Below are 24,325 nucleotides of genomic sequence, written 5' to 3' on the forward strand. Positions count from 1 at the left end.
GAAATCGCTGATACAACCTTTATGGTCTAAATGTATTTTTAATAATACCATCTGTCCGAATGAAATGAAAGTATGCCTGTTCACGTAAACATCATCAGCGGGTTCACGTAGGCCTATGCTATGTAGACAGAGCAAGAGTGGCAGGCAAACAGTACTATTTTAGTGCTGTTAGTCACTGTACTGTAAAGTTTTCTCACCGTGTCTCTGGTCGTCTCTTCTGGTCCGTGTGTGTTCATGTTTTGAAGGCGGCATGGCTTTGGACGGCGATATCATGCTAACAGGCTAAAGTTACCTTCAAATGTGCCTTTTGAAAAACATTACTGGTGAGCATCCTGAGACAAAACATCGACACTGACTTATTTTAAGATATATCAGTGCAAGTTGTAACAGCTAAAACGTGCATTTTAGTCTGGGACTAGACTTGAGCCTCGTCTGTGAAACCGTTGGATAACGTGCGACGAAACAATTTTGGACTTGGAGGTTGTTGCAGGCAGGGGTTGGTAAGATGATGAAATGATAGCACTGATAACTGAAAAATTACTTAGAGACATTTGTACCATTGCTTTGAAACAGCTGTAAACCTAAATCAATCTTGCACATGATCGTTTAACATGAATTTAGATGCCTGTACACTGAAAGCCTAATGAAACACAATGTTCTACACAATGTTTTATTTATCTTTACAAATTTATATCTGAATATCAAGCAGTATTTTCCATTTTTTTTGTAAAGACTGAAATGACAAAGGCAGTGTTATTATGGATTTGTGATAAATAAAATGTTGAATAAGACAAAAAATAAATGAAATAAAGGACAAAATGTAAAACCTGTGTGTGCGTGTGTTAATCGAGCACATTAATTTACGTTGGGCTCTTAATATTTTATCTGTCATTCTATTAATGTGCTTTGGATGACAAGTTAACTACAAGAGGAATATTTGTGTGTGTGCATGAATGAAACCAGCACTTCAGCAGACTGTAAATGAATGAAGAAGGTGGGAAGGCAATAAGATTGCTTTTTAATGGCATGAAAACACCTCTTCATCAAATGTCGTATTTAGTCTTAATATCACTACCCATCCCTTAGTCTTTCTCAATACATATATGTACAAAGCGATCACAAAATTCTCCATCAAAGTGTTAGCCAATCGTCTCTTCCCAGGGCCTCTTCTTGTCATCCTTTGGACTACTCGATTTTCCTGTTGACATTGGTGCTGCTGACTGCTGAAGGGGGTTATGGGTAAAAGTCTGCCTCAGGGGTCCTTGGAAAGTGCAGGAATAAATGACAAATGTGAACGGCAAGCATCATCTGTAAAAACATTGCCTACCCTAGCAATGATAATAAGAAATGTTTCTTGAGCAGCAAATCATCATATCAGAATGATTTCTGAAGGATCATGTGACACTGAAGACTGGAGTAATGATGCTAAAATTCAGCTTTGATTAAAGGAATGAATTACACTTTATACTAAAATAGAAAACTGATTTAAATTGTAATTTTTTTTTTTTAACTACTGATCATAATATACATCTTTCAAACGCATTATGATAAATCTTACTGACCCCTAACTTTTGGAAGGTATTATAGGCAGTAGACGCTTTTGAAACTGAGCTAATCCTCACCTTTGGCTGCCATATCCAGGTGTCCTTTAATTCTCCTGTCTCTTTCCTCCAGCTGCTGAGCCAACTGGGCATTCTTCCATCCTGAGGTGAACAGACACAGAAACATAATTATAATTATATAGAGAGATTAGAAGACAGGCAAAGGACAAGGCCCAGTTTACACCTGGTGATAAAGATGCGTTTTGATGGATCGGATCACAAGTGGACGAGGGAGACACATTCCCGTTTACACCTGGTGTTTTAATCCACCTCTTTTGTCCACTTTCAACCACTTTTGTCCTGATTTGTTCGAGGAGAGGGTCTCTGGGCGGGTAAATGTACAGGCTTGGTCAAAAAAAATTTTTTTGACAAAATGAGCTCAAGCAATTTGCATATTTGAACGCGACTGGAGATGATGGAAAATACACAGAAAAACGCAGCTTTCGTTTCTGCTCTGACAGCCACAAGATCAGCTGAACACTGCGAGTGTGTGTTAGAAATCAGGAATGATAAGAGAACACTGTATTTGGTACGTTTTTTTGTCTTCAAATCAAACTTGGGTCTTCAGCCAGTTTAAATCCCATCTGGCTAGCCGCTTCCCATAATGTTACGCATTAGTTCAGTAGTGGAGAGGAGACGGTCTTGTGTGACTGTTTGAAAGCATTCGACCAGTTTACACTAAAAACACTAATAGGGTAGAAAGTGAACAAGCTCAAAACGTTTTAGACCCGTTTACACCTTTATTTAGCGTCGTCCAATTGTGATCCGATCGACCAAAAACGCATCTTAATACCAGGTGTAAACGCAGTCAAAAACTAAGAAAAAGCATTTTCAGTAATTGAAATAAAGCTGAAATAAAATAAAAATATTAGACTTTTACAAACAAATGAAAATTTGAAATGTTGCCTTTGCAACTAACGGAAATAAATAAGGAGCATCTGTTTACACCAGTGTTGGGTAAGTTACTCTAAAAAAGTAATTAATTACTAGTTACTAATTACTTCTTCAACAGTGTAATTAGATTACTGTACTAATTACTCTCTCTAAAAAGTATTTAATTACTTTTAATTAGTAATTACTTTCAAAATCCCACATCAATCTCAACCAACTGAATAATACAAGGATAGACATAAATGTGTTTTAATTCTTTCAAATAAATACTATAAAATATTTAGACACCTCATAAAATGTATTCGTATCGCTGTGAGATGGGATTGATCTATACACAGTATTTACCTCAATTACATCAGAAGTAACTGTAATTAAATTACAGATAAATTAAGAGTAATCCCTTACTTTACATTTTCAAGGGAAAAGTAATTAAATTAAGTAATTAGTTACACCCAACACTGGTTTACACCAAGTACAAATAGCTCATGTTGTTGGCAGAGGCTACTTACACTAACTCACTACACTAACTAAGGTAGGTGGCGTCAGTTTTAGATGCAACCGAGCAAAGCTCAAATCCACCTTTTTACAAACTCATTCTTCTCCCTTTTCCCATCGCATACCAGTACTGAGAAAATATTTGAATAGTAAAAATAAAGTGCTTAAAGGGTATTTAAATGGGAATACATGTGTTTAACAGGCTGGGTTAGAAGTAGGTTTAGGGCTGGGCTTTATTACAGGATCCATTTAGGATCTAAATATATGTGTATTACACCAAATTTGTTGTTATTATTGCACACTGTTTTATAATATACTACAATACACTGAGGTGTGAAGTCTATAGACAGCACAACTTTTACACAACTTTTTGTTGCCATTTACACTTGCAAATAGACGCCGTCAAATTTAAGTTCAAGTCAAGTACTATAATTGAAATGAAAATAAAGCTATGGAAATATATTAAAATGCACAGATCAAATATCAAGATTACTAAAGATTGTAAAATAAAAGCTCATTTAAAATATAAATAAATTATAAATTAATTAAATCCATCCCCACCTTTCTTGATGCTTTCTATGAAACCTTCGTTCATAGGGAGTGCTGAAGGTGGGTGTGTGATGCGTTCTGGGATATTAAGCTTCTGTCTCACTGTCGGGTGCTTCAGCAGGGCCACCTGACCCAGCGAGAAGAGGTTAGAGGTCAACCAGTAGGTAAACACCGCCTGTAAAACACACGGACCACATGACACAGCATGAAAAGAGTAGGCCGATCCCTTCACAAATATTGTGTGGCGAGAGAGTGCGAGAGACTAACCGTGGGGAAGTGAATCGTCAGAGGGAGGATAACAAAGGGCATGACCCTGAAGACGGTCTTCATGGCCCTCAGATTGGGGTTGTCTACACCAGATTCAGCTCCCAACTAAAAAATAAAACAACACACATTTGAAATGGCTGCAATAGAGTGCCGAAGTGATGACGTCACTTTGTAGGAAACTCGGAAGCTAGCGGCGCATGGGTTCCCTCGATCCAAAAGCTATGCATTTTTGCCCATAGACTTTTGGAAAATCGCAAAAAATAAGATCTGTGTTCAACAAAGAGTTGTGACCCTTACACGTTTTGGCTATCAAGACTTTTTTTTTTTTTTGCTTTTTTGAAAAACACACGCAGACACAATAAAGTTAAAAAAAACACAAGCAGGTTATAACTGTGTGTTCTATGTCATAGATCAAAGCATGAAAATATTTAGAGGCTTCGTTCACCACAGACCTTATTTCAGCCGATTTAGCAAAAACCCATTCAAAAATCCCATAGGCTTTAGAGCGAGTGAACCGGGAGTGCTAAAATGCTAACTCCCTTCAGCGTTATGGCCTACAGAGTAACGTCGTTAATATGGTTTATGTTAGATACAAAACCAATCTAAAAGTTTTAAAAGTGATCATATGGTGACTTTTATCCCTGGTGACAATATGCTTTCATTGCATCAAAAAGAGCCTCTTTTTCCATGACAGAAAGAAAGTTTTGGAATTAGTAAATTCTTAATTTATTTTTATGAACTAATTTACCTCTAAGATGGCAAACATAGTGCCAGTCACGGCAACGGGGAGAATGTAAAATGGATCAGATGCGCTTAGATCTGTGAACCACCAGAGGCCGCCAGTCTGCAAACTTGGTACAGGGAGATCAGCCATCTTACGCAAGGCAATGAAGAAAGAGACGAAGATTGGAGCCTGAAGAGGAAAGAGATAAAAAGTGAAATATATGACTACTAAACAGAAGCTGATTGTCCAAGTAACTTGACCTTAAAGGAGTAGTTCACTTAAAAAAAAAAAAAAAACTTTTGCTGATAATTTACTCACCCCCATGTCATCCAAGATGTCCATGTCATTCTTTCTTCAGTTGAAAAGAAATTAAGGTTTTTGATGAAAACATTCCAGGATTTTTCTCCATATAATGGACTTCACTGGGAACCAAACAGTTCAAGGTCCAAATGAGAGTTTCAGTGAAGCTTCAAAGGGCTTTAAACGACACCAGACGATGAATAAGGGTCTTATCAAGGACCCTTCGTGTCATGACTCAAAAAAAGATTTGTTCATTTTGATGAACGAGTTTGAACAGGAGAGTCACGAACACGCATCACAGAACAGAGCAAGGCGAGCATTTGAGCTTATAAAACTTAAACTTTTTAATTTATTTTTGAAATGACTGATCGTTTCGCTTGATAAGACCCTTATTCATCGTCTGGTGTCGTTTAAAGCGCTTTTAAGCTGCACTGAAACTCTCATTTGGACCTTGAACCGTTTGGTTCCCAATGAAGTCCATTATATGGAGAAAATCCTGGAATGTTTTCATCAAAACCTTAATTTCTCTTCGACTGAAGAAAGAAAGACATGGACATCTTGGATGACATGGGGGTGAGTAAATTATCAGCAAAAGTTTTTTTTAAAAGTGAACTACTCCTTTAAACTAAACAGCGATCAAATGCCCATAAGAATGAAGCGTAACAGTAACTGACCTGTACCAAGGGCACTAGGAACCCACGCAAAGGGTTCACGTCATGTTTCTTCTGAAACATCATCAAATCAGTATATGCCTTTGAAACTGAAGAAAGGAAATTAATTAATTCTTAATTAAAAATAATACAAAAAAAAAAAGAATCCACTACTAAAAAGTTGGAGACTAGAATTGAGAAAAGCAATGCATGAGATAAGATCAGATACATGAAGAGAAAAGATGACACACTTACAATCAAATTTGTTACCGCTCTGCTTGGCTTCATTCATGCGGTTGGTGAGTTTTGTCATTTCCGGCATGACGTTGTTCAGTTTGGCTGCCTCTCTCTGCCCCTTTACAATGACCGGGAACACAACACACCGAGCAACAATGGTGCCTGAAGAAAACAACGGACAAATGGATAGATAAACAGACAGATGTAATTCCGCCTATTTTATAAACAGGGATGCACAAATCTACCTGCAACGATGGCCCCCCACCATGGCAGCCCAATGCCAACATGCATAAACTCCAGCAGGTTCTGGATCAGGCCCACAGGTGTGGCGTTGCACAGGCCAAGCTCTGATAGGCTGGCTTCAGCGCCGGCTCCCTGCAGAACATCCAATGCAGTGAGAGGAGCCTCGGCCACTTGCTCTGTGATTGGTGGTGTGACTGCAGGGGCGGGGTCAGCGGCAAGACTTGGGATGGAGACCGGAACAGAAAGAGCAGCATCTGCCGTTTCACTTGGAGTCGACAAGCTCTGAGCTGCTTCAATCGTCTGTAAAATAAGTAAATATACTTGAGCAGTTGAAAATCAATTACAATAGTAAATTCACAGAATAACCTTCAGAGATCTGTTAGATCTAATTGAGATTAATGGGAGGGGGGTACTTAAATAGACCATTCATAACGCAAAACACAAAGCCTTCTAAAAAGTTTAAGCATGAGAGTGATTTTCACACATGAATTGGCTCCTCTGAATTCAGACCTTAAACTCATTGAAAGTCTTTGGGATGTGGTGGAGGATACTTTACAGAGTGCTGGACTCTAAATAATACGAACGAAATGAACAAATTGACTCAAAAAAAGATTTGTTCATTTTGATGAACGAGTTCGAACAGGAGAGTCATGAACGTGCATCACCGAACAGAGCAAGGCGAGCATTTGAGCTTATAAAACTTAAACTTTGTTATTTATTTTTTTTTACCTTTTTTTGACCTATTAAATAACCTAGTTTCACTTGACCCTTATTCATCGTCTGGAATCTTCTTTTGGACATTGAACCGTTTGGTTCCCATTGAAGTCCATTATATGGAGAAAAATCCTGGAATGTTTTCATCAAAAACCTTAATTTCTTTTTAGACTGAAGAAAGAAAGACATGGACATCTTGGATGACATGGGGGTGAGTAAATTATCAGCAATTTTTTTTTTATAAGTGAACTACTCCTTTAAGGTCTGGCGGTTTTGCCTATTTAAACCAAAACAGAAATCTTTTTTGGCCAGGCAGTGTATATGGCAGTAGTAGAAACACTTTGCCAGTCAAAGAAACTTCATTTCGAGCAACCCACCTGCGAGCTGTTGTGTCTGACTGCCACGGCACTGACCAGCAGGAACTGGCCATGACTGGGACACCCAAGAAGTGCCCTAACTAGAGGAACCCTACTCCCTCTGCCAGTGTGAAGATGCGATCTCGGTACAAACCTCTGCAACAAGATGGGAGTCAGGAAATATGTCAGATTGCACTATCAAACACAGACCCTTCAAAAAGATAAGTAAATCAGTAAATTCACCACAATTAATTTTGTGATTCCAGAAGTTCCAAGAACTCCATGATCTTCAATAAGAACTAGTAAGTTTGTAGAGAAACTTTAATGCTGGCTTGAGAAAGCCTGGCCAGAAAGTTTAAGTAGTTTTAAAGTTTGAAGGTTTTGAGTTTAAAGAAGTTAAGGCCATGCTGCTTGCTATGGTGTTCTGTGTGGTTTCTAAGGTGTTGCTATGTGGTTTTTAGGGTATTCTGGATGGTTGTTAGGGTGAAAAATAGAAATACTATTGTAGGTTTCATATTATATTATTTTAATTCAAATGGATCATAAAAAATAAATACTATTACATTTATTAATTATATATGATAGTATTATATATATATATATATATATATATATATATATATATATATAAAGTCATCCAGCTGAGGACCTCTTGGAGGTTCGCTAAGGGCCCCTGGTTAAGAATGACTAAATTATAAGACAAATTATAAAGACAATTAGTATTCAGTGACATGAGGACGCTGTTGCTCTACAATAAAAGTACATAATACAAATTATGACACAAAAATATATTTAACAAAAATGTAATTATTTATAAATATCTCACCAAATAACCCTGATCATGACACCAGGCAACATATGAATTTATCAATCAACAAATGTTTTCTATGTGAAAATTAGTCCTGATGTTTAAACAGCTTCATTTTGAAATGTTTTGAAGATGTCAAGAGACATTGTAAAACCACCCTAAACTACACAACCTCCGCTATGCTATTTAGCTTCTGTCAAAGTCATGTCATGTGAAGTACAACGTTTTTGAGGACTTTGGGTCGCGAATTGTCAATGTACAAAGCGCCACTCACCTTATTCCCTGTCAGAGCAATAGGAAGAGTAGAAATACTCGCTGTGTTTGTTTGTCGAAACATACATGTTGTAAGACATTCAGTGACCACTCGGCCCCTGAGCGCAGCCATCTTGGATCGAACGAACGCATTGTACGGTGAGCGCAAAGGGACAACGCGTTTCAGCTCCTCCCTCTTTGAATCAAAACCGCACACCTAAATGCATTCTAGGCAGACTAAAAGAGGAACTGATCTAGCTGATGAACTACAGGGGAGATCTTTTTCGCTCCTGTACACAGGAAACATAGGAACATTTGTTTAATAGAGGAAACATATATAACTACATCTTAAACGGTAAAAATGACGGAAGATGTGGATAACTGGGAGGAAGATTTGGAAGAGGACGCCGTGATATCACTTGTCATCAAAAACTTGAGTAGGCTAATCTGACTTTTTAAATTTTTTTTCCATTTTATAATGATAACAATTAAATAAAACGAAAGATAAGATCATTTGATTAAATGAAATAATATAAAGTAAAAAAAATATCATGACAGAAAAACTGAAAGTGAAACGGACCAGCATGCAGCATTTATTTTAAAAGGACGTTTAAGGGGAAACAACAAAACAGAAAAATATGTTTATTGTTTTTGAAATCCAGATATACAGAAACAACATTTTTCCGAACTACATCCATTAGCTAAAAGAGTGGACTCTGATAAGTTGTCCACATCAGCCTTCCGACAGAAAGGTATGATTTCAACATTTACTTTATGTATACTTTCATGTATAACTTATGCATAACTTTTTAACTAAATTATTTTGTTATCAGTCGCATTGCCATGTGGTCATCAAATGCCAACAGACTATGTTGTGGCTTGGTTCAAGTATTATCTTAAACAGGTTAGTACCTATGGCAATGTTTAAATTGTTTATTTATTTACACCCATGCTACCATTTTATGTTCAACTGTTTATTGTCTTTTAGAAAAATACCGATTTTTTCTGCCCTGGCTTTAATGACGTTCAGAGGAAAACCTGTGGTGCAAAACTCTCTTATCAGGAAATCTGTCAGCGGATACCACTGACAGACAAACAACGGGAATTCTTAGAGGAGAACCTCGCTGCACTTGTTGCTAGAAGGCTGTTTGACTTTAAAACTGTAAGATTATTTCATTTGTCTGCTGTTTGCATGCATATGCAGTAGCACCTCAATGCAGCACATGAGATCCACAGGGAGGAGTCAAGGGGTGGAGATGGGTGGGATTAGGGTTGGGTTTAGGGATCGGGGGCGGAGTTAGGTAGGTTTAGGTATATGTAAGGTGGGAGGAGTTGGATCTGGATCCGACTCCTCCCAGTGGATTTCATGTTATGGCTTCTTAAAGGGATAGTTTACCAAAAAATACATACACGACTTCCACTCCACCTTCCTACATCAGATGCATTACTGTGGGATTGTTCAGGTTTGTGGGTAATGAAGTACTTATCCAATACATTGCGAATTAAAGGCATTTATCTTAAAACAAGGTTAGTGTAGTAGCTATAGTAGTATGGTATACACCTTATTCAGAGCAGCGCCATGATAGGTATGACAGTGAGGCTGTGAGGGATAGACTTACCGTGTTTCCAATGGCATCCGCTGTAAAAAGCTGAATAAAGCTGCTAGATAACTTACAATTTTCCACAGTTTACATTCTCGGGAGTTTTTTGTCAACTGAAATTTTTTGGAAAGATATTTTTTCAGTGTTTCATGAGCAGAACAATCTGAAAACACATTAAATAACAGTACAGCCCATTGAAGAGATGCATGACTATCCCTCACAGCCTCGCTTTCATTCTCATTAAAAATCAAAGATGGCGCTGCCGTGAATAAGGCGTATAGTAAGTATAGTTAGCATTCTTGGTGTGAACAGGCCTTTACACCAGGGGTTTTCACAATAGGGTCCGCAAGGAAGTGTTAGGGGGTTTGTGGAAAATTTCAGAGAAAATCTGTGTAAAAAAATACGATATAATAAATAATAATAAAAAGATTAAACTAAGGAACTAAATAAAAGTAATAAATTCATTAATGGGGGGGGGGGGGGACTCATATACATATATATTTATATACTGCGGACTCATATACTTGTGAGTCTGCAGTATATAAAAGATTGAAAACCCTGACTTGGCAACAGTTTAAATGCATCTGTTTATCATTACTGCAGTGTCCAGGATGTCGGTCTTATGTGGAAAGACGAGATCGAAGTAACCTGTGTGTAAACTGCACTATCTGCACGGCCAACATGAAACGGACTTACTACTTCTGCTGGAACTGCCGGAGGGAGTGGAAGGGGCCGGCCAATAATGCTGTGCGGTGTGACAATAATGGCTGTGGTCAGAGAGCGGTAAATAAAATCAGAATTTGACCACAGAAATGATTTTATTTGATCTAATATTAACATTTTGTTGCTTTTGAACAGAGAACTTCAGATCCTCTTAAGCCATGCAAACCCGAGATGAAAAAGGAATTGCTTAGAAAAGAGGGAGAAGATGTAAGTGCTCGAATAATACTAAATATATGTATGTAATTGAACACACACAGTATTGTGGTAATAGTCTTGAGGATGTGGGAATATACTCTATATTTTTTTATTTTTTTATACTTGTGCAGTATATTATGTGCAAATAAAGAAAACATGTTTGTGAATTCTTCTTCCTCTTCTTTGTCAAGATTTATCCAATGAAAGACAAATCCCCTGACAGAAAACGTCTGGCTTTGCTCATCAACAATGTCGAGTTTGAACACATAAAGCACAGGACCGGGGCAGACAAGGATGAACGGAGAATGGAGAGGCTGCTGGAGGGTCTGGGTTACACTGTGGTGACTCTCAGAGACCTCACTGCACTGGTGCGTACAAGTGTATTTAAGCAAAATAGAAACACTAGTTAACTCTACTTGAGCCAAGAACCAAAATATGTGGCATTTTTAAAGAATGTTAAAGGTGTAGTTCACCCAAAAATGTTAATTCTGTCATTAATTACTCACCCTCATGTCACAAGAACCAATGAGGTTTTTGTGGTTTCATCTAAAAGGTGTTAATTTGTGTTTCGAATATGAATGAAAGTCTTACAGATTTGGAATGACATGAGGGTGAGTAATTACTGACAGAATTTTTTTATTTTTGGATGAACTATCCCTTTAAAGGGTTAGTTCACCCAAAAATGAAAATTCTGCCCCCTTCGTTCATCTTCGGAACACAAATTAAGATATTTAAGATATTAAGATCGCTCCTGCATACTAGTCCATAGGCTTCTTGAGGGAATGACTCTTGCTGGCATCGAAAAGTCATCAAAGACATCGTTAAAATAGTCCAAGTGACTACAGGGGCTCAATCTTAAGTTTATCAAACGACGAGAACACTTTTTGTGCGCAAAAACAACAAAAATAACGACTTTATTTCAACTATTCGTTTATTTCTCCCTCTGCGCGAGTCAGGTTACTAGTTTAATAGCGTAAGCTTCTGTTATTGTACGTCACACGCATCACACACATGACCAGCGTTGGCCAATAGTGAGCCTTCGTGTGACATAGCTCTCCGCAATCACACTACGTTAGCTGACTACAGGCCCATAGAGAAGGAAGTGAATAGTTGAAATAAAGTCGTTATTTTTGTTTGTTTTTGCGCACAAAAAGTGTTCTCGTCGTTTGATAAACTTAAGATTGAGCCCCTGTAGTCACTTGGACTATTTTAACGATGTCTTTGATGACTTTTCGATGCCAGCAAGTGTCATTCCCTCAAGAAGCCTATGGACTGTATGCAGGAGCGATCTTAATATCTTAAATATCTTAATTTGTGTTCCGAAGATGAACGAAGGTCTTACGGGGTTGAAACAACATGAGGGTGAGTAAATACTGACAGAATTTTCATTTTTGGATGAACTACCCCTTTAATAATATTGATGGTCTGTTGTTCAGGGCATGCTCGCTGCCATGCGAGACTTTGCCCAGCGCGAGGAACATGTCCAGTCGGACAGCTGCTTTGTGGTGTTGATGTCACATGGAGATGCCAGTGGAATCTGTGGAGTTTTTTATTCCAGCAGTGATGATGAAGAGGACATCTTCCAAATAGATGACGTTTTTAATAGCTTGAACACTCCAAACTGTGCTGGATTGAGGGACAAGCCAAAAATTATTCTCATCCAGGCGTGTAGGGGTGGTGAGTTACAAAACATTACAAAATAAAGATCAAAATTTCAAAAGATTTGATTGGTCAGAGACCCATCCAGTTCTGAGCAATGATATAGACACATGTTTTGACAAATGTTTCCCTTACGTTATAGATAAAGAAGGCAGTGTAGATGTCACGGATGGTGGGCCTAGAGACAGGAGAGGAAAAGAGCACCGTGAAAAAGACTTCTGCTGCCTGAGGTCCTGTACTCCAGGTAAATAATATTAAAGATCCCTTGTTGTGAAAATTAAGCTTTTAATGTTGTTTATGTCAATGTCTACTTCTCTGTCTACTAAGATGAGTTTTATGGGATACAATTATTTACTTCAGGGGGACTTTAAAGATGTGTTCAAATTATGTGTTATTTGTTTTGCAAACAGTGAGGATCAGTCACACAATAAATGTCATAATTTGTATCTTTTTATACAGACACGGTGTCCTATAGAAACGAAAAGACAGGCTCACACTTCTTCAAAGACATTGTGGAAATATTTAATGAGCACGCCTGCCAGGACCACATCGAGGAGCTCTTTAGAAAGGCAAAGTCACGTTCTTTATCAAGACAAACATCGAATCTGTAGACATTAATGGTGATCTGTGGTTTTTCAATAGTTGTTGATGTTCACTTCCTTTTATAATTTTGTGTGTCAGTTCGTATTTCTTTATCCAGTCGAATACAAACAGGCCTAGAAAAAACATTTTAGGTTATAATGTGTGGTTAGTTGTATTTTAATAATTGTTTTATTTTTATTTTTGAAACAGGTCATCAAGAAGTTTAAGGAGAAACATCCACATCAGATGCCATGCAAAGAAAGAACAACATTATCTAAAAAAATCTACCTCTTCCCAGGGTTGTAAAACACAGCACTGCTTTTCTTTTTATTTTAGAAACATGATGTGCGCATCTTTGTCATATTTGGAGAAAACATGGAATTAATCACATTTAAATCAGTTTGCATGTTAATTTAATTCATGAATATGATAAACAGATTTAGCTCGCTGCTCTAGCATTAAAGCACCCCCACTCCCACAGAAAAACTATAAATTCATTCTTCTATCATTCTTTCTTCAATTTTCTTGAAAAAGGAGAAAGCTGATGTTTGAAATATTATGTATTAAATTTAAAATATGTCCATCAGGAAAAGTACTGTATTGTGCACAAACTGTACTGTACCAAATTTTATTTCATTGTTCATTTTAAATGACCCCAGTATCTCTCAAATAAAGCATCAGATGCACTTGAATTAAGGCTTTGTCTCAACTCACAAAAATTAGCTGGTTTTATAGTCTTTAGTAAAACAGCAATATGTTATGGAATGACTGAATACAGCTACAGTGTTTATGAAGAAATACTGCATAGGCAAACTTATTACACAGTAGGAGATGTGAAATAATTTGTACACAGCAAAAGCTTTTACGTTTCTCTGAATAAAATAAGTGATTAATTGAACCATTCATTGATTCATTTTAACAGTGTTGGTTTAAATAAACTGTCCAAACGAGCTGATTTTTAAATGAACATGACTTCTCAGTGTTATCATCATCATCATAATTAATTTTCCTTATAATATAGGCCTACTTGTGTGTACTAAAGTATAATCAAGAAAATGTTTGTTTTGAAAATCTCTTACGTGCGTTGGTTAGATTTGAGATGGCATATATCCTCGTGTTGTAAATTGGCCAAAGTTGAATAAGTAACTTTATAACTTTCAATCCAATAATTAAACAGGTCAAAAAACATGATTACGTCTTTCAATATTTTGGACGGTAAAGTTAGACGCCTCAAATGCAAATATATGCAAATTACTGCCATTTCATTCGCTGCAGCCATAAGGATTAGTTCAAGTCGGGAATCGAAGTGTCTACATATTGAATGTGATTCGGATTCAACCAACGACCAGCAACGATATTAACCGCCGAACCTCGATATATTTCATTGAATTACTTTCCGACGATTAAGCAACTGAATCAATCATTGAAGTGTAAGTAAAACAGAGATGTATTTGATATGACTTGTCACAGAAAAAGTTACATGGAGGTATAAATATTTCCATTGCTTCGAATTGTGAAGACATTGTATTAATGGGCTTTCGAACGATTTACACAAAGACATCTTGATGAATGTTGAACTTTATATGTATTTATAGTATCTGTGTCACAATATGTTAGGCTACATAATATTTACCAATGTAACCATAGGCTATACAAACCTGAAAATCAGGATTGGCTAAGGCACACCCAAACACCCAAAGACTCGCTATCACTACAGGTAGATGACTTTATGATGATTTCAATTTAAACACTATGAATTACAATTAATAAATAATTAATTTAACGATGCAAAACGATCTTAAACGCTGACCAATGAGATCCTGTAACTAAGTACAAGACACATTACATTTTGTTACATTTATGGGGGGAAAAGGATTTACCATAAAAAATTGATCAAATATATGTTTTACAGTTCCTATAAAATGTCATAAAATCGTGTAATACTAATATACTAACCTGTTTGAGATATTAAAATAGAAGAAAAATACTTTTTTATTATTTAATATATCTATGGTAAGGACATTTTACCAATTAACAGGTTTTTACTGTCACATTGTTCCATTCTTTAAGTAATTTTAGAAGTGTACATTGAAATTCTTGAGCTTACAAAAATTTCTAACTGAATCTTTGTGAAATCTGTTTTTAAAGTTTCTAGTTGTCTGCTAAACTAATTCACTGTGTATATCTGTGTTTGTGTATGATCTTAGCAGTAAAGTCATGGCTTCCCCCAGCAGTTTGTCTGAACGATTCACATGTTCAATTTGTCTGGATGTGTTCACTGACCCTGTAACTACTTCCTGTGGACACAACTTCTGTATGGCCTGCATCACAAGCCACAGAGACCGAAGTACAAGCTCAATGTGTCCACTGTGTGGGACGGCATTGGACTCGAAACAAGATTTTAACATAAACAGAACGATTAGAGACATCGCAGAGGACATCAAAAGAAAAAGAGTCCAGAAGAAGCCTGAAGTGTCCTGCGATAGCTGTCCAAAGAAGAAAAGGCGGATTGCTGTTAAGTCATGCTTACACTGTGGTACTTCTTTCTGCAAGACTCACTTGGAGCCCCATGAAACTGCAGGAAAACTGATGAAACACAAACTAATTAACCCCGTGAAGAATCTCGATGAATACATTTGCAAGAATCATGATAGACCTCTGGAACATTACTGTAGAGATGATCAGACAGCAGTCTGTCAATTCTGCACCGAGAGTGACCACAAGAATCATAATACCGTCTCTTTGGAGGAGGAGAGTTTGGTAATGCAAACTCTGAAAATATACTAGAGCCCGACCGATAAAGGATTTTGAAGGCCGATACCGATACAAATATTTTTGGGTTTTAAAATCCGATATTCCGATGTATCGGCCGATATTTTTTTTTAATTTAATATTGTTGGATTTCACACACGTGTAAAAGATAAGCTAACTTTTCTGCACAAGATACTTTGATAGTTTTTCTCTATGTCTAAATGTTCACTCCTCGCAAGTATAACTTGCATTTTACAATGCAGGGACTGTAACTAGAGATATGCTAGCTATAAATACAGTAATCATTACTTTATTTAGGCAGAAAAAGTTCATTGTGGTTTCCAAGCTCATTAATGTTAACGTTAGCGGTCTTCCACTGTTGATATTGGCATTAGCCTGCTTTGTGGTTAGCTAGTATATGATTTAGCAATAGATAACATCATATTGCAAGTTGTAAAACATACATTTTCAATATAACTGGCCAAGGAGAGATGATTGAAGCGTGTTTCGTCCGTTTTTATTTTCTTTTTTAAATATTCAGTAATCGGCCATTATAACTGCCGATACCGATATTGGCCGATATATCGGTCTGGCTCTAAAATATACAGAATCATTTCCAACATTAGAAACATTACCAACTGATGAAAGGGCTACTACAACCTACATTACTTTATTTTCACAGAAATTGCTGATGAATAAAAAGATAGCGGTGCAGCAGAAAATTAAGGACAAGTTGCAGAAAATTAAGGAAATTCAACATTCAACAAGGTTTAACAAAGTAAGTGGCATTGCCCTCAAGCAGATTTTATTTCTGTACTCCCTTCTAAATTGTTTGAGTGTCCTCAAGATCGTTTAGTTTTATTTGGTGCTTTAAAAATGTATGATGATTGAAAAATGTGATGATTTTTCAATTCCTAAAATTCAAAACAGCTAGCCAAAGAGAGGGAGATCGAAGAGAACATCAAGTTTTTCAAGGATATCTTTGAGAAAAACAATGCGGAGCTACTTGAGCTCACGGAGGAAAAGCATAAAGAAACGGAAAGACGAGGCGAGGGGCTAATCAGAGAGCTAGAAGAAGAGATCAAGGAGCTAAAGAGAAGACAAACTGAACTGGAGCAGCTCTCAAATCCTATGGATTTCACACAAGTCAGTCTTTCTCATCAAACCACCATGGTAAGAAATGAAGCCACATGTACACTCGACTCAAGGGCGTTTTTTCCCTCTACCTATTCTAGATTATTAACCTCCTCCTGCACAACACCATAAATACCAAGTGCTCAAGCAACATTACCATCAGCGCACATGAACATGGCCGTATTCTGAGGACGACAATATCACGGCTTCAGAGCGTCCTGGATGAGAAAATGAGAGAAACTGGTAAATATTTACCAATGTAACCAAACATATTTACACCATCATACACTCTTTAATCTGACAGAAATGCATATTTCGTACTTCCCACTGTAGTTGGCAGAGAGCTGCGGAGTATACAACGTTATGCAGGTATGGAAAATCTGATTACTAAAAGTTACATTTTATTACAGCAAAAATAAACTCTAAAGGTCAGATTTACTAACAGCTAGCATCAACACGAACCATCTTTTGCTGTTAAAAAAAATACTGTTTTCAGCTCTGAAACTTACAGGAAATTCTTATAATATGATGATCTCTTAGATGTCAAAAACTCAAGGAAAATTTGATTTCTCAGTTCATCGCCCCTTTAAAATTTTTGGGTGAACTAACACTTGAAATAATTGCATAAAACTCTGTTTTATGGCTTTTTTTAGTGATAGTTTGTTTATGAGCTGATTAATACAATTGAAATAAAAAAACAAATGAAACCTAAATCCCTAAATGAAACTCCTAAAATAAGTCTTAGTAAACCAAATGTAAAATTGACTATCGCATAGGAAAGATAATACTGATGTGATGTGTGATATAACACCATATAAAGTTTTATGTGAATGAACGTGAATTATACTGACTTGGGCAAAAATGTATATTAACCCTTATCTTATTAGTGGATGTGACGCTTGACCCTGACACAGCTCATCCCGAACTCATGTTGTCTGACAGTGGGAAAGAGGTCTGGAATACAGGCAAGTCACAGAAGATTCCCGACACCCCAAAAAGGTTTGACCATTGCTCGTGTGTCTTAGGAACGAAAGGGTTCTCCTCACAGAAATTTTATTTTGAAGTTCAAGTGAGCGGGAAGACGGAGTGGGATTTAGGAGTGGCAAAAGAATCCATAGATAGAAAAGGGGAAATTGGGCTCAACCCTGAACATGGATATTGGACTGTATGGCTGAGGAACAGGGATGAGTATGCAGCGAACGATCGGTCCGCTGTCCCTCTCACCTTGAAAGAGAAGCCAATGAAAGTGGGAGTTTTTGTGGATTTTCAAGAGGGTCTGGTCTCTTTTTATGATGTTGAAGCCAGGTATCATATATATTCTTTCACAGGACAGTCTTTGCCTGAAAAGCTCTATCCATATTTCAGTCCTGGAGAATACGAAAAAGGGCAGAACTCACCTCCTCTGATCATTACACCTGTTGACTCAATTGAATAAATCAACTTTTAAAGGAAATATTCAACTTTATTATTATAAGTCTTTTTGTATATAACACCTTCAGTCCTAAATGATGTTCAATACAAGTATGACCATTCTTTATTTCTACTCTAAATGCAACCATGAATGATCATTAATCAAAATAATCAATTAATTAAAATGTATTTCTAATGTTCATTTTATTTTGAACATATATTCTGATTCTCACTACATATTTAATGCATTTTTTCCAATGCTTTTATCCAAAGTGACTCACAAATGAGGAATGGATACAAATAAAATGTTTTATTTTTTATTTTGCTTCGTTTGCTTTTTTCTAATCCAACTTAACATTTTCAACATGTGCTTTATAATGTTATAAATTGTGATATATTCATTTTTATATCAGAATTCATATTCAATGTACAAGAAACACCATGAAAAATTGTAATCATTTATCAATATGTAAGTAACAAAATCACCAAAAATAGTAGTTAAAAATCAGATCTGAAACATTCTGAACATTCAATGTTTCACCACATTTCAAGCATTAGTTTTCTCATTATTCACCTTTTTTTGGTCTTCTTCTTAAGACTTCTTCTTCTTCTTAAACACTTCAATTGCCTTTGTGTAATTGCAGTTGCTTCCTTTGATGTCACCATCTCGCTGAGTTTTTCAAGCAGTTCTGAGGTGTACTTGTGACCATCAGTGATGTCAACATGGTACCTGTTCTGACAACAACGAACCACTTTAAAGAGCTTTTTGCAGTACGAAATAAACCTGTCAATGCGTTGCCCAAGGTTTTTAAGCTCTCTGCCATGTTTGAAGATAATCATCATACGTTTTGTGGTTCTTGGATCTAGTCTTTTTTTGAAGGTGTGGAAAAAACCTTGTTGTTGCTCACTGAATTTAGATACTGGTGTTACCCAGAGAGTTACATTGGGGCCAGGGTCAGATAACTTAACACACTTCTTCATTTCTTCGTTCCAACTCGATTTGTCGAGGGAAAAGAGATTAGGAGTGTCCACTACAGTGACATTTTCTACGGTCTTTACCATGGACTCTTTCGTCACAGTCTCCGGTCCACTTTTGCTAGGAAAGTGGTTTCCACCAAGGATGATGTTGCCAACTGTACTTTTCCCAGCTACCGTTTCGATGCTGTCTGGGTTCAACGCTGCCGTTTCGTTGCTGTCTTGGTTCGATACTGCCGTTTTGATGCTGTCAGGGTTCAACGCTGCCGTTTTGATGCTGTCTGGGTTCAACGCTGCAGTTTCGATGCTCTCTGGGATCAATGCTGCTGTTTTGATGCCGTCAGGGTTCAACGCTGCTGTTTCGATGCTGTCTGGGTTCAACGCTGCCGTTTCGATGCTCTCTGGGATCAATGCTGCTGTTTTGATGCCGTCAGGGTTCAACGATGCCGTTTCGATGCTGTCTGGGTTCAACGCTGCAGTTTCGATGCTCTCTGGGATCAATGCTGCTGTTTTGATGCCATCAGGGTTCAACGCTGCCGTTTCGATGCTGTCTGGGTTCAACGCTGCTGTTTCGATGCTGTCTGGGTTCAACGCTGCTGTTTTGATGCTGTCTGGGTTCAACGCTGCCGTTTTGATGCTGTCTGGGTTCAACACTGCCGTTTTGATGCTGTCATGGTTCAATGCTGCCGTTTTGATGCTGTCTGGGTTCAACACTGCCGTTTTGATGCTGTCATGGTTCAACGCTGCCGTTTCGATGCTGTTTGGGATCAACGCTGCAGTTTCGATGCTCTCTGGAACCAACGCTGCTGTTTCGATGCTGCCTGGGTTCAACGCTGCAGTTTCGATGCTCTCTGGGATCAATGCTGCTGTTTTGATGCTGTCTGGGCTCAACGCTGCCGTTTCGATGCTGCCAGGGTTCAACGCTGCCGTTTTGATGCTGTCTGGGTTCAACGCTGCAGTTTCGATGCTCTCTTGGATCAATGCTGCTGTTTTGATGCTGTCTGGGTTCAACGCTGCCGTTTCGATGCTGCTAGGGTTCAACGCTGCTGTTTCGATGCTGCCAGGGTTCAACGCTACCGTTTTGATGCTGTCTGGGTTCAACGCTGCCGTTTCGATGCTGCCAGGGTTCAACGCTACCGTTTTGATGCTGTCTGGGTTCAACGCTGCCGTTTCGATGCTCTCTGGGATCAATGCTGCTTTGATGCTGTCATGGTTCAATGCTGCCGTTTCGATGCTGTCTGGGTTCAACGCTACCGTTTCGATGCTGCCAGGGTTCAACGCTACCGTTTTGATGCCGTCAGGGTTCAACGCTGCTGTTTCGATGCTGTCTGGGTTCAATGCTGCCGTTTCGATGCTGTCTGCGTTCAACACTGCTGTTTCGATGCTGTCTGCGTTCAACACTGCCGTTTCGATGCTGCCAGGTTTTAATGCTGCCGTTTTGATGCTGTCTGGGTTTAACGCTGCCGTTTCGATGCTGCCAGGGTTCAACGCTACCGTTTTGATGCTGTCTGGGTTCAACGCTGCCGTTTCGATGCTCTCTGGGATCAATGCTGCTTTGATGCTGTCATGGTTCAACGCTGCCGTTTTGATGCTGTCTGCGTTCAACACTGCCGTTTCGATGCTCTCTGGGATCAATGCTGCTTTGATGCTGTCATGGTTCAACGCTGCCGTTTCGATGCTGTCTGCGTTCAACACTGACGTTTCGATGCTGCCAGGTTTTAATGCTGCCGTTTTGATGCTGCCAGGGTTCAATGCTGTCATTTCGATCCTGCTAGGGTCCAACGCTGCCGTTTCGATGCTGCCAGAGTTCAACGCTGCCGTTTCGATGCTGCCAGGGTTCAACGCTGCCGTTTCGATGCTCTCTGGGATCAGTGCTGCTGTTTTGATGCTGTCATGGTTCAACGCTGCAGTTTCGATGCTGTCTGGGTTCAACACTGCCATTTGGATGCTCTCTGAGATCAATGCTGCCATTTTGATGCTGTCATGGTTCAACGCCGCCGTTTCAATGCTGCCAGGGTTCAACACTGCCGTTTCAATGCTGCCAGGGTTCATCACTGCCGTTTTGATGCTGTCTGGGTTCAACGTTGCTGTTTTGAACAATAAATAAACAAATATTTTAAATATTTCTTTTCCCTTTAAAGTTGGAGTAAGAGTATGTCACTTCAACTTACATTTTCTGTACATCAGCATGTATGGTAGGCTTGAACTGTCAAAAAAAGGAAATGCTTTTTTGTTTAGAAATGCTTAGAAAATACCTTTTTTTTACATTCTTCACATGTGAGAGAACAACACTTACTTTTCCAGTGATGCTTCTGAAGTCTGTAAGATAACAATATTAAAGAATAAAATGAACAGTCTTGAGTCATATCAATTTGTTAATGAAATAATGCTAATCAAACAAACAAATGTACCCGTGTTACATTGTAGTCATCAAAACAGTACCATGTCCCATTTTCAAAAGATCTGATGATTGTATTGTAGTGTCCACTACTGTATCCACCCATATGATTTATAACGGCATACAGATCATATTTAGGCCAACTATCCTGCAGAGAAAGATGTTAACAATGTTCAGACAATTTTATACTGCTTTTAAATAGCATTTTGTTTTTGGTATGATGGAATGATGAAACCTCTTTGGGTAGACTTAGAGGTACATCCAGGCGACATTCATTCTTCTTGTATCTCATCTGTATGTAATCAAAGTCAAACCTCTTCAGATGCAGAGTGAGAACAGTAGGATATTCATCTATTTTACTCCACTGCAGAAAGAATAAGAAAATTGCCAAGAAGAATGAAAAAGGCATATAAGCACAAGTTGGAAACTCAAAAATGTTTCACTATAATTGATTCAGTAATCATGGGTTGATCATCTTGAGTGATGTGGAAAAATCTCACATTTTCATTTACTCACAGTTTCTGTTTCTGTTTTCTGGTCACATATTTCACAATACATCCAGTCATCCTCTTCTAGTTTTGAATGTTCAAAGAAGGTCTTTAGGCTTTTCCCCTATAGGGTCAAAAAATAAAACATGCAGTTTTAGAGGGAAGCTACTGTCTCCCAAGAACAAAAACAACAACAAAATTTGGCTAACATTAACTTTGCATATGATAGTCTTCATACCATATCATACTTATCATTTCCAGCATCAATAGACAGCAGTATTGAGATGAACGTGCTGGTTTCTGTGGTGTCATTGCCACATTGGCCACATTTTGTTATGTTGTTAATTTTCCCTTCAAAGACCTGGAACAAATGCACTGTGCTTTCATATAGGCTGATTCTTAATTGCATCACCGTTAATGATCAATGACTGGGACCCCCTCGAAAATGAGATGGTTCATCTCAAGGGGCTATCCTTGAAACAAATAAAATAATAATAATAATAAAGAGACTTATTTACAGTCAATTGGCTTCATGTCCAGCTGCACTACTTCCTGAACTTCAGCCAGCTCCTTGTTTCCTGTCTGCCATTATTGGGCAAACTTGATTAATTCAGGTGTGTCTGATTATTGTTGCCATGACTACTGAGGTCAAGCACACCTGAATTAATCAATTTGTCCAATAATGGCTGACAGGAAACAAGGAGCTGGCTGAAGTTCAGGAAGTAGTGCAGCTGGGCATAAAGCCAATTGTTTCCCTCTCACCGAAACAGACTTATGTTTATATGTGACATACCTTAGAGGCTTGTGTCCCCACTGCTTTTAAAATCTTCCTATAATACTCCACTGCATCTTGTTGCTCATAAACTTCAAGGTATAAAAGAGGAATTATGAAAACAATGTTCTAGACTTTATGTAAATATGTGACCCTGGACCACAAACATGGGTCACATGGGTCACAAATTTTTCAGATTTATACTTCATCTGTAAGCTGAAATATATATATATATTTATGTGTGTGTATATAGTGTAAGGCTATGTATATGTACTTTATACAGGTACATATTATATACAGCCTTACATATAGCCTACACAGTATATATATATATATATATATATATATATATAGTATATTGAACTGTAAGTTAAAGGAACCTACCATTTCTAATTCCAAGACTCCTGGTTATTCCATCAGTTGTGGCTGCATTTTCTGACAGCTTTGTAAACAGCTTCTGAAGTTGTAGCAAGAGATTTTCCTCACCACAATCTCCAGGAGCTTGACTAAATTGATATTAAAAAATAAAGAAAAAAGCAATAGAATAAAATAAATTAATAGCCTATCCTAAATTCCGGTAATTCTATGTAGATGCAATAATCAAATTCATTATTTTACCGCCCCACTGCCTCTCTGAACTCTGGGGTCATGAACAGAGACTGCAATACTGCATTTAAGTAGCAAGTGGCGCCTTGATTTATCAGGCCATTGTATTGGACTTCGTTCCTGAATGCAAAAGTAATACACGTAAATATTTCATGGGTTCTATGTATTCAGTGTCTTCAAATAAGACAACAGAACGTCATAAATGTGTTTTCACATCTATTTAGCCTACAGTAGCTAACAAGCGCACCACGCAAATGAACGAAAAGTTTAGGCTTGAAGTTTCGATAGGCTACTTTACATGTTGATTTTTATCGCCTATGTTGTGACTGAGGTTTTTCGAAGTCGACCCACCTGTCATGAGATCCATGTGAACGCTTCTGTGCTAAATGCGTGGCGGGCTTCTTCATGCTGTTTGTGGACATTTTAATCTGGCACATAGGCTAGGAGACTGTAAACGTAATCAAACCATAGACTGTAAAAAAATCAAACCGGGTTTGCACCTTGTCTGTTGGTCAATCTGTGAATGATTTAACGTAACTCATAACAAGGCTATTCATCACAAATAAACTGAACTGAAATTATCCCACATATAATGAAACTGTAATCAGAATTTACCTTATTGAAACTCTTCTTCTTGAACAAGGAGGGAATTTAGAGGACAAAGCACAGTGTTAGCTACACTCCCGTAGCTAACAAAAAATATTTTTTGTAATATTCCCGATTACAAAAAATATTAACATCCGCGTCCAAATTCGCCAGGTAACTGATAAATTATAGTTTTACTTTCGATTTTGTTGCTGACGGCAGAAACTATCAAGTAGACTTAGCATAAATTCAGACATAATTAGCCTATTCAAATCTTATCATTTTGTTTGTGGCATTCACATTTTATTACAACTAGGCTAGGCCTATATCATTTATGAAGAAAGTAAATGTGGTTTATC

General features: G+C 37.8%; 4 protein-coding genes across 7 annotated transcripts; 2 read left to right on the forward strand and 2 right to left on the reverse strand.

Annotated features, from left to right (window-relative positions):
* Positions 1–296: 296 nt before the first annotated feature.
* On the reverse strand, positions 297–8,270 carry oxa1l (OXA1L mitochondrial inner membrane protein). Its single transcript, XM_039658510.2, has 10 exons — positions 8,110–8,270; positions 7,049–7,183; positions 5,960–6,257; positions 5,733–5,876; positions 5,502–5,587; positions 4,552–4,716; positions 3,804–3,908; positions 3,549–3,711; positions 1,623–1,703; positions 297–1,261 (listed from the first exon to the last, which is right to left on the reverse strand). The coding sequence occupies exons 1-10, from the start codon at positions 8,218–8,220 to the stop codon at positions 1,140–1,142; spliced, it is 1,410 nt and encodes a 469-aa protein (XP_039514444.2). The 5' UTR covers positions 8,221–8,270; the 3' UTR covers positions 297–1,139.
* Positions 8,271–8,297: 27 nt separating this feature from the next.
* Positions 8,298–13,539, forward strand: caspc (caspase c). The gene is made up of 11 exons (XM_039658511.2): positions 8,298–8,524; positions 8,750–8,839; positions 8,921–8,991; positions 9,076–9,249; positions 10,292–10,471; positions 10,547–10,618; positions 10,798–10,974; positions 12,043–12,283; positions 12,408–12,509; positions 12,725–12,834; positions 13,058–13,539. Exons 1-11 carry the CDS (start codon positions 8,449–8,451, stop codon positions 13,151–13,153), a joined length of 1,389 nt encoding a protein of 462 aa, XP_039514445.2. The 5' UTR covers positions 8,298–8,448; the 3' UTR covers positions 13,154–13,539.
* Positions 13,540–14,133: 594 nt separating this feature from the next.
* On the forward strand, positions 14,134–18,460 carry LOC120469483 (E3 ubiquitin-protein ligase TRIM39). Of its 3 annotated transcripts, XM_089130495.1 has the most exons (8): positions 14,134–14,277; positions 14,495–14,564; positions 15,055–15,607; positions 16,281–16,376; positions 16,529–16,744; positions 16,834–16,975; positions 17,066–17,101; positions 17,620–18,460. In XM_089130495.1, exons 3-8 carry the CDS (start codon positions 15,065–15,067, stop codon positions 18,165–18,167), a joined length of 1,581 nt encoding a protein of 526 aa, XP_088986621.1. In that variant the 5' UTR covers positions 14,134–14,277; positions 14,495–14,564; positions 15,055–15,064; the 3' UTR covers positions 18,168–18,460. The 3 variants fall into 3 exon arrangements, with proteins under 3 accessions (XP_088986621.1, XP_039514441.2, XP_039514440.2); XM_039658507.2 differs by lacking the exon at positions 14,495–14,564; XM_039658506.2 differs by lacking the exon at positions 14,495–14,564 and having other exon boundaries at positions 15,058–15,607.
* LOC120469482 (uncharacterized) lies at positions 18,438–24,252 on the reverse strand. Of its 2 annotated transcripts, XM_039658500.2 has the most exons (12): positions 23,997–24,252; positions 23,733–23,829; positions 23,394–23,501; positions 23,160–23,281; positions 22,797–22,867; positions 22,242–22,364; positions 22,032–22,127; positions 21,751–21,879; positions 21,529–21,663; positions 21,414–21,436; positions 21,289–21,323; positions 18,438–21,204 (listed from the first exon to the last, which is right to left on the reverse strand). In XM_039658500.2, exons 2-12 carry the CDS (start codon positions 23,816–23,818, stop codon positions 18,713–18,715), a joined length of 3,420 nt encoding a protein of 1,139 aa, XP_039514434.2. In that variant the 5' UTR covers positions 23,819–23,829; positions 23,997–24,252; the 3' UTR covers positions 18,438–18,712. The 2 variants fall into 2 exon arrangements, with proteins under 2 accessions (XP_039514434.2, XP_088986593.1); XM_089130467.1 differs by lacking the exons at positions 22,797–22,867; positions 23,160–23,281; positions 23,394–23,501; positions 23,733–23,829; positions 23,997–24,252 and having other exon boundaries at positions 22,252–22,337.
* Between the last annotated feature and the right edge of the window lie 73 nt (positions 24,253–24,325).

The sequence above is a fragment of the Pimephales promelas genome, chromosome 1 (genome assembly GCF_988280905.1).
Source record: "Pimephales promelas chromosome 1, fPimPro1.hap1.1, whole genome shotgun sequence".
NCBI lineage: Eukaryota > Metazoa > Chordata > Actinopteri > Cypriniformes > Leuciscidae > Pimephales > Pimephales promelas.

Coding starts and splice junctions, on each gene's coding strand:
- LOC120469483 (XM_089130495.1), top strand. CDS start 15,065: ATGGCTTCCCCCAGCAGTTTGTCTGAACGATTCACATGTTCAATTTGT. Junction 16,976..17,065: donor TGAGAAAATGAGAGAAACTG/GTAAATATTTAC, acceptor TTCCCACTGTAG/TTGGCAGAGAGCTGCGGAGT. Junction 17,102..17,619: donor GAGTATACAACGTTATGCAG/GTATGGAAAATC, acceptor TTATCTTATTAG/TGGATGTGACGCTTGACCCT.
- LOC120469482 (XM_039658500.2), bottom strand. CDS start 23,818: ATGTGCCAGATTAAAATGTCCACAAACAGCATGAAGAAGCCCGCCACG. Junction 23,502..23,732: donor TCACATGGATCTCATGACAG/GTGGGTCGACTT, acceptor TTTTGCATTCAG/GAACGAAGTCCAATACAATG. Junction 21,880..22,031: donor AGAAAACAGAAACAGAAACT/GTGAGTAAATGA, acceptor TTCTTTCTGCAG/TGGAGTAAAATAGATGAATA.
- oxa1l (XM_039658510.2), bottom strand. CDS start 8,220: ATGGCTGCGCTCAGGGGCCGAGTGGTCACTGAATGTCTTACAACATGT. Junction 4,717..5,501: donor TCCTAGTGCCCTTGGTACAG/GTCAGTTACTGT, acceptor TTTCCTCTTCAG/GCTCCAATCTTCGTCTCTTT. Junction 1,262..1,622: donor CCTGGATATGGCAGCCAAAG/GTGAGGATTAGC, acceptor GCACTTTCCAAG/GACCCCTGAGGCAGACTTTT.
- caspc (XM_039658511.2), top strand. CDS start 8,449: ATGACGGAAGATGTGGATAACTGGGAGGAAGATTTGGAAGAGGACGCC. Junction 8,840..8,920: donor ATCAGCCTTCCGACAGAAAG/GTATGATTTCAA, acceptor TTTTGTTATCAG/TCGCATTGCCATGTGGTCAT. Junction 12,510..12,724: donor CCTGAGGTCCTGTACTCCAG/GTAAATAATATT, acceptor CTTTTTATACAG/ACACGGTGTCCTATAGAAAC.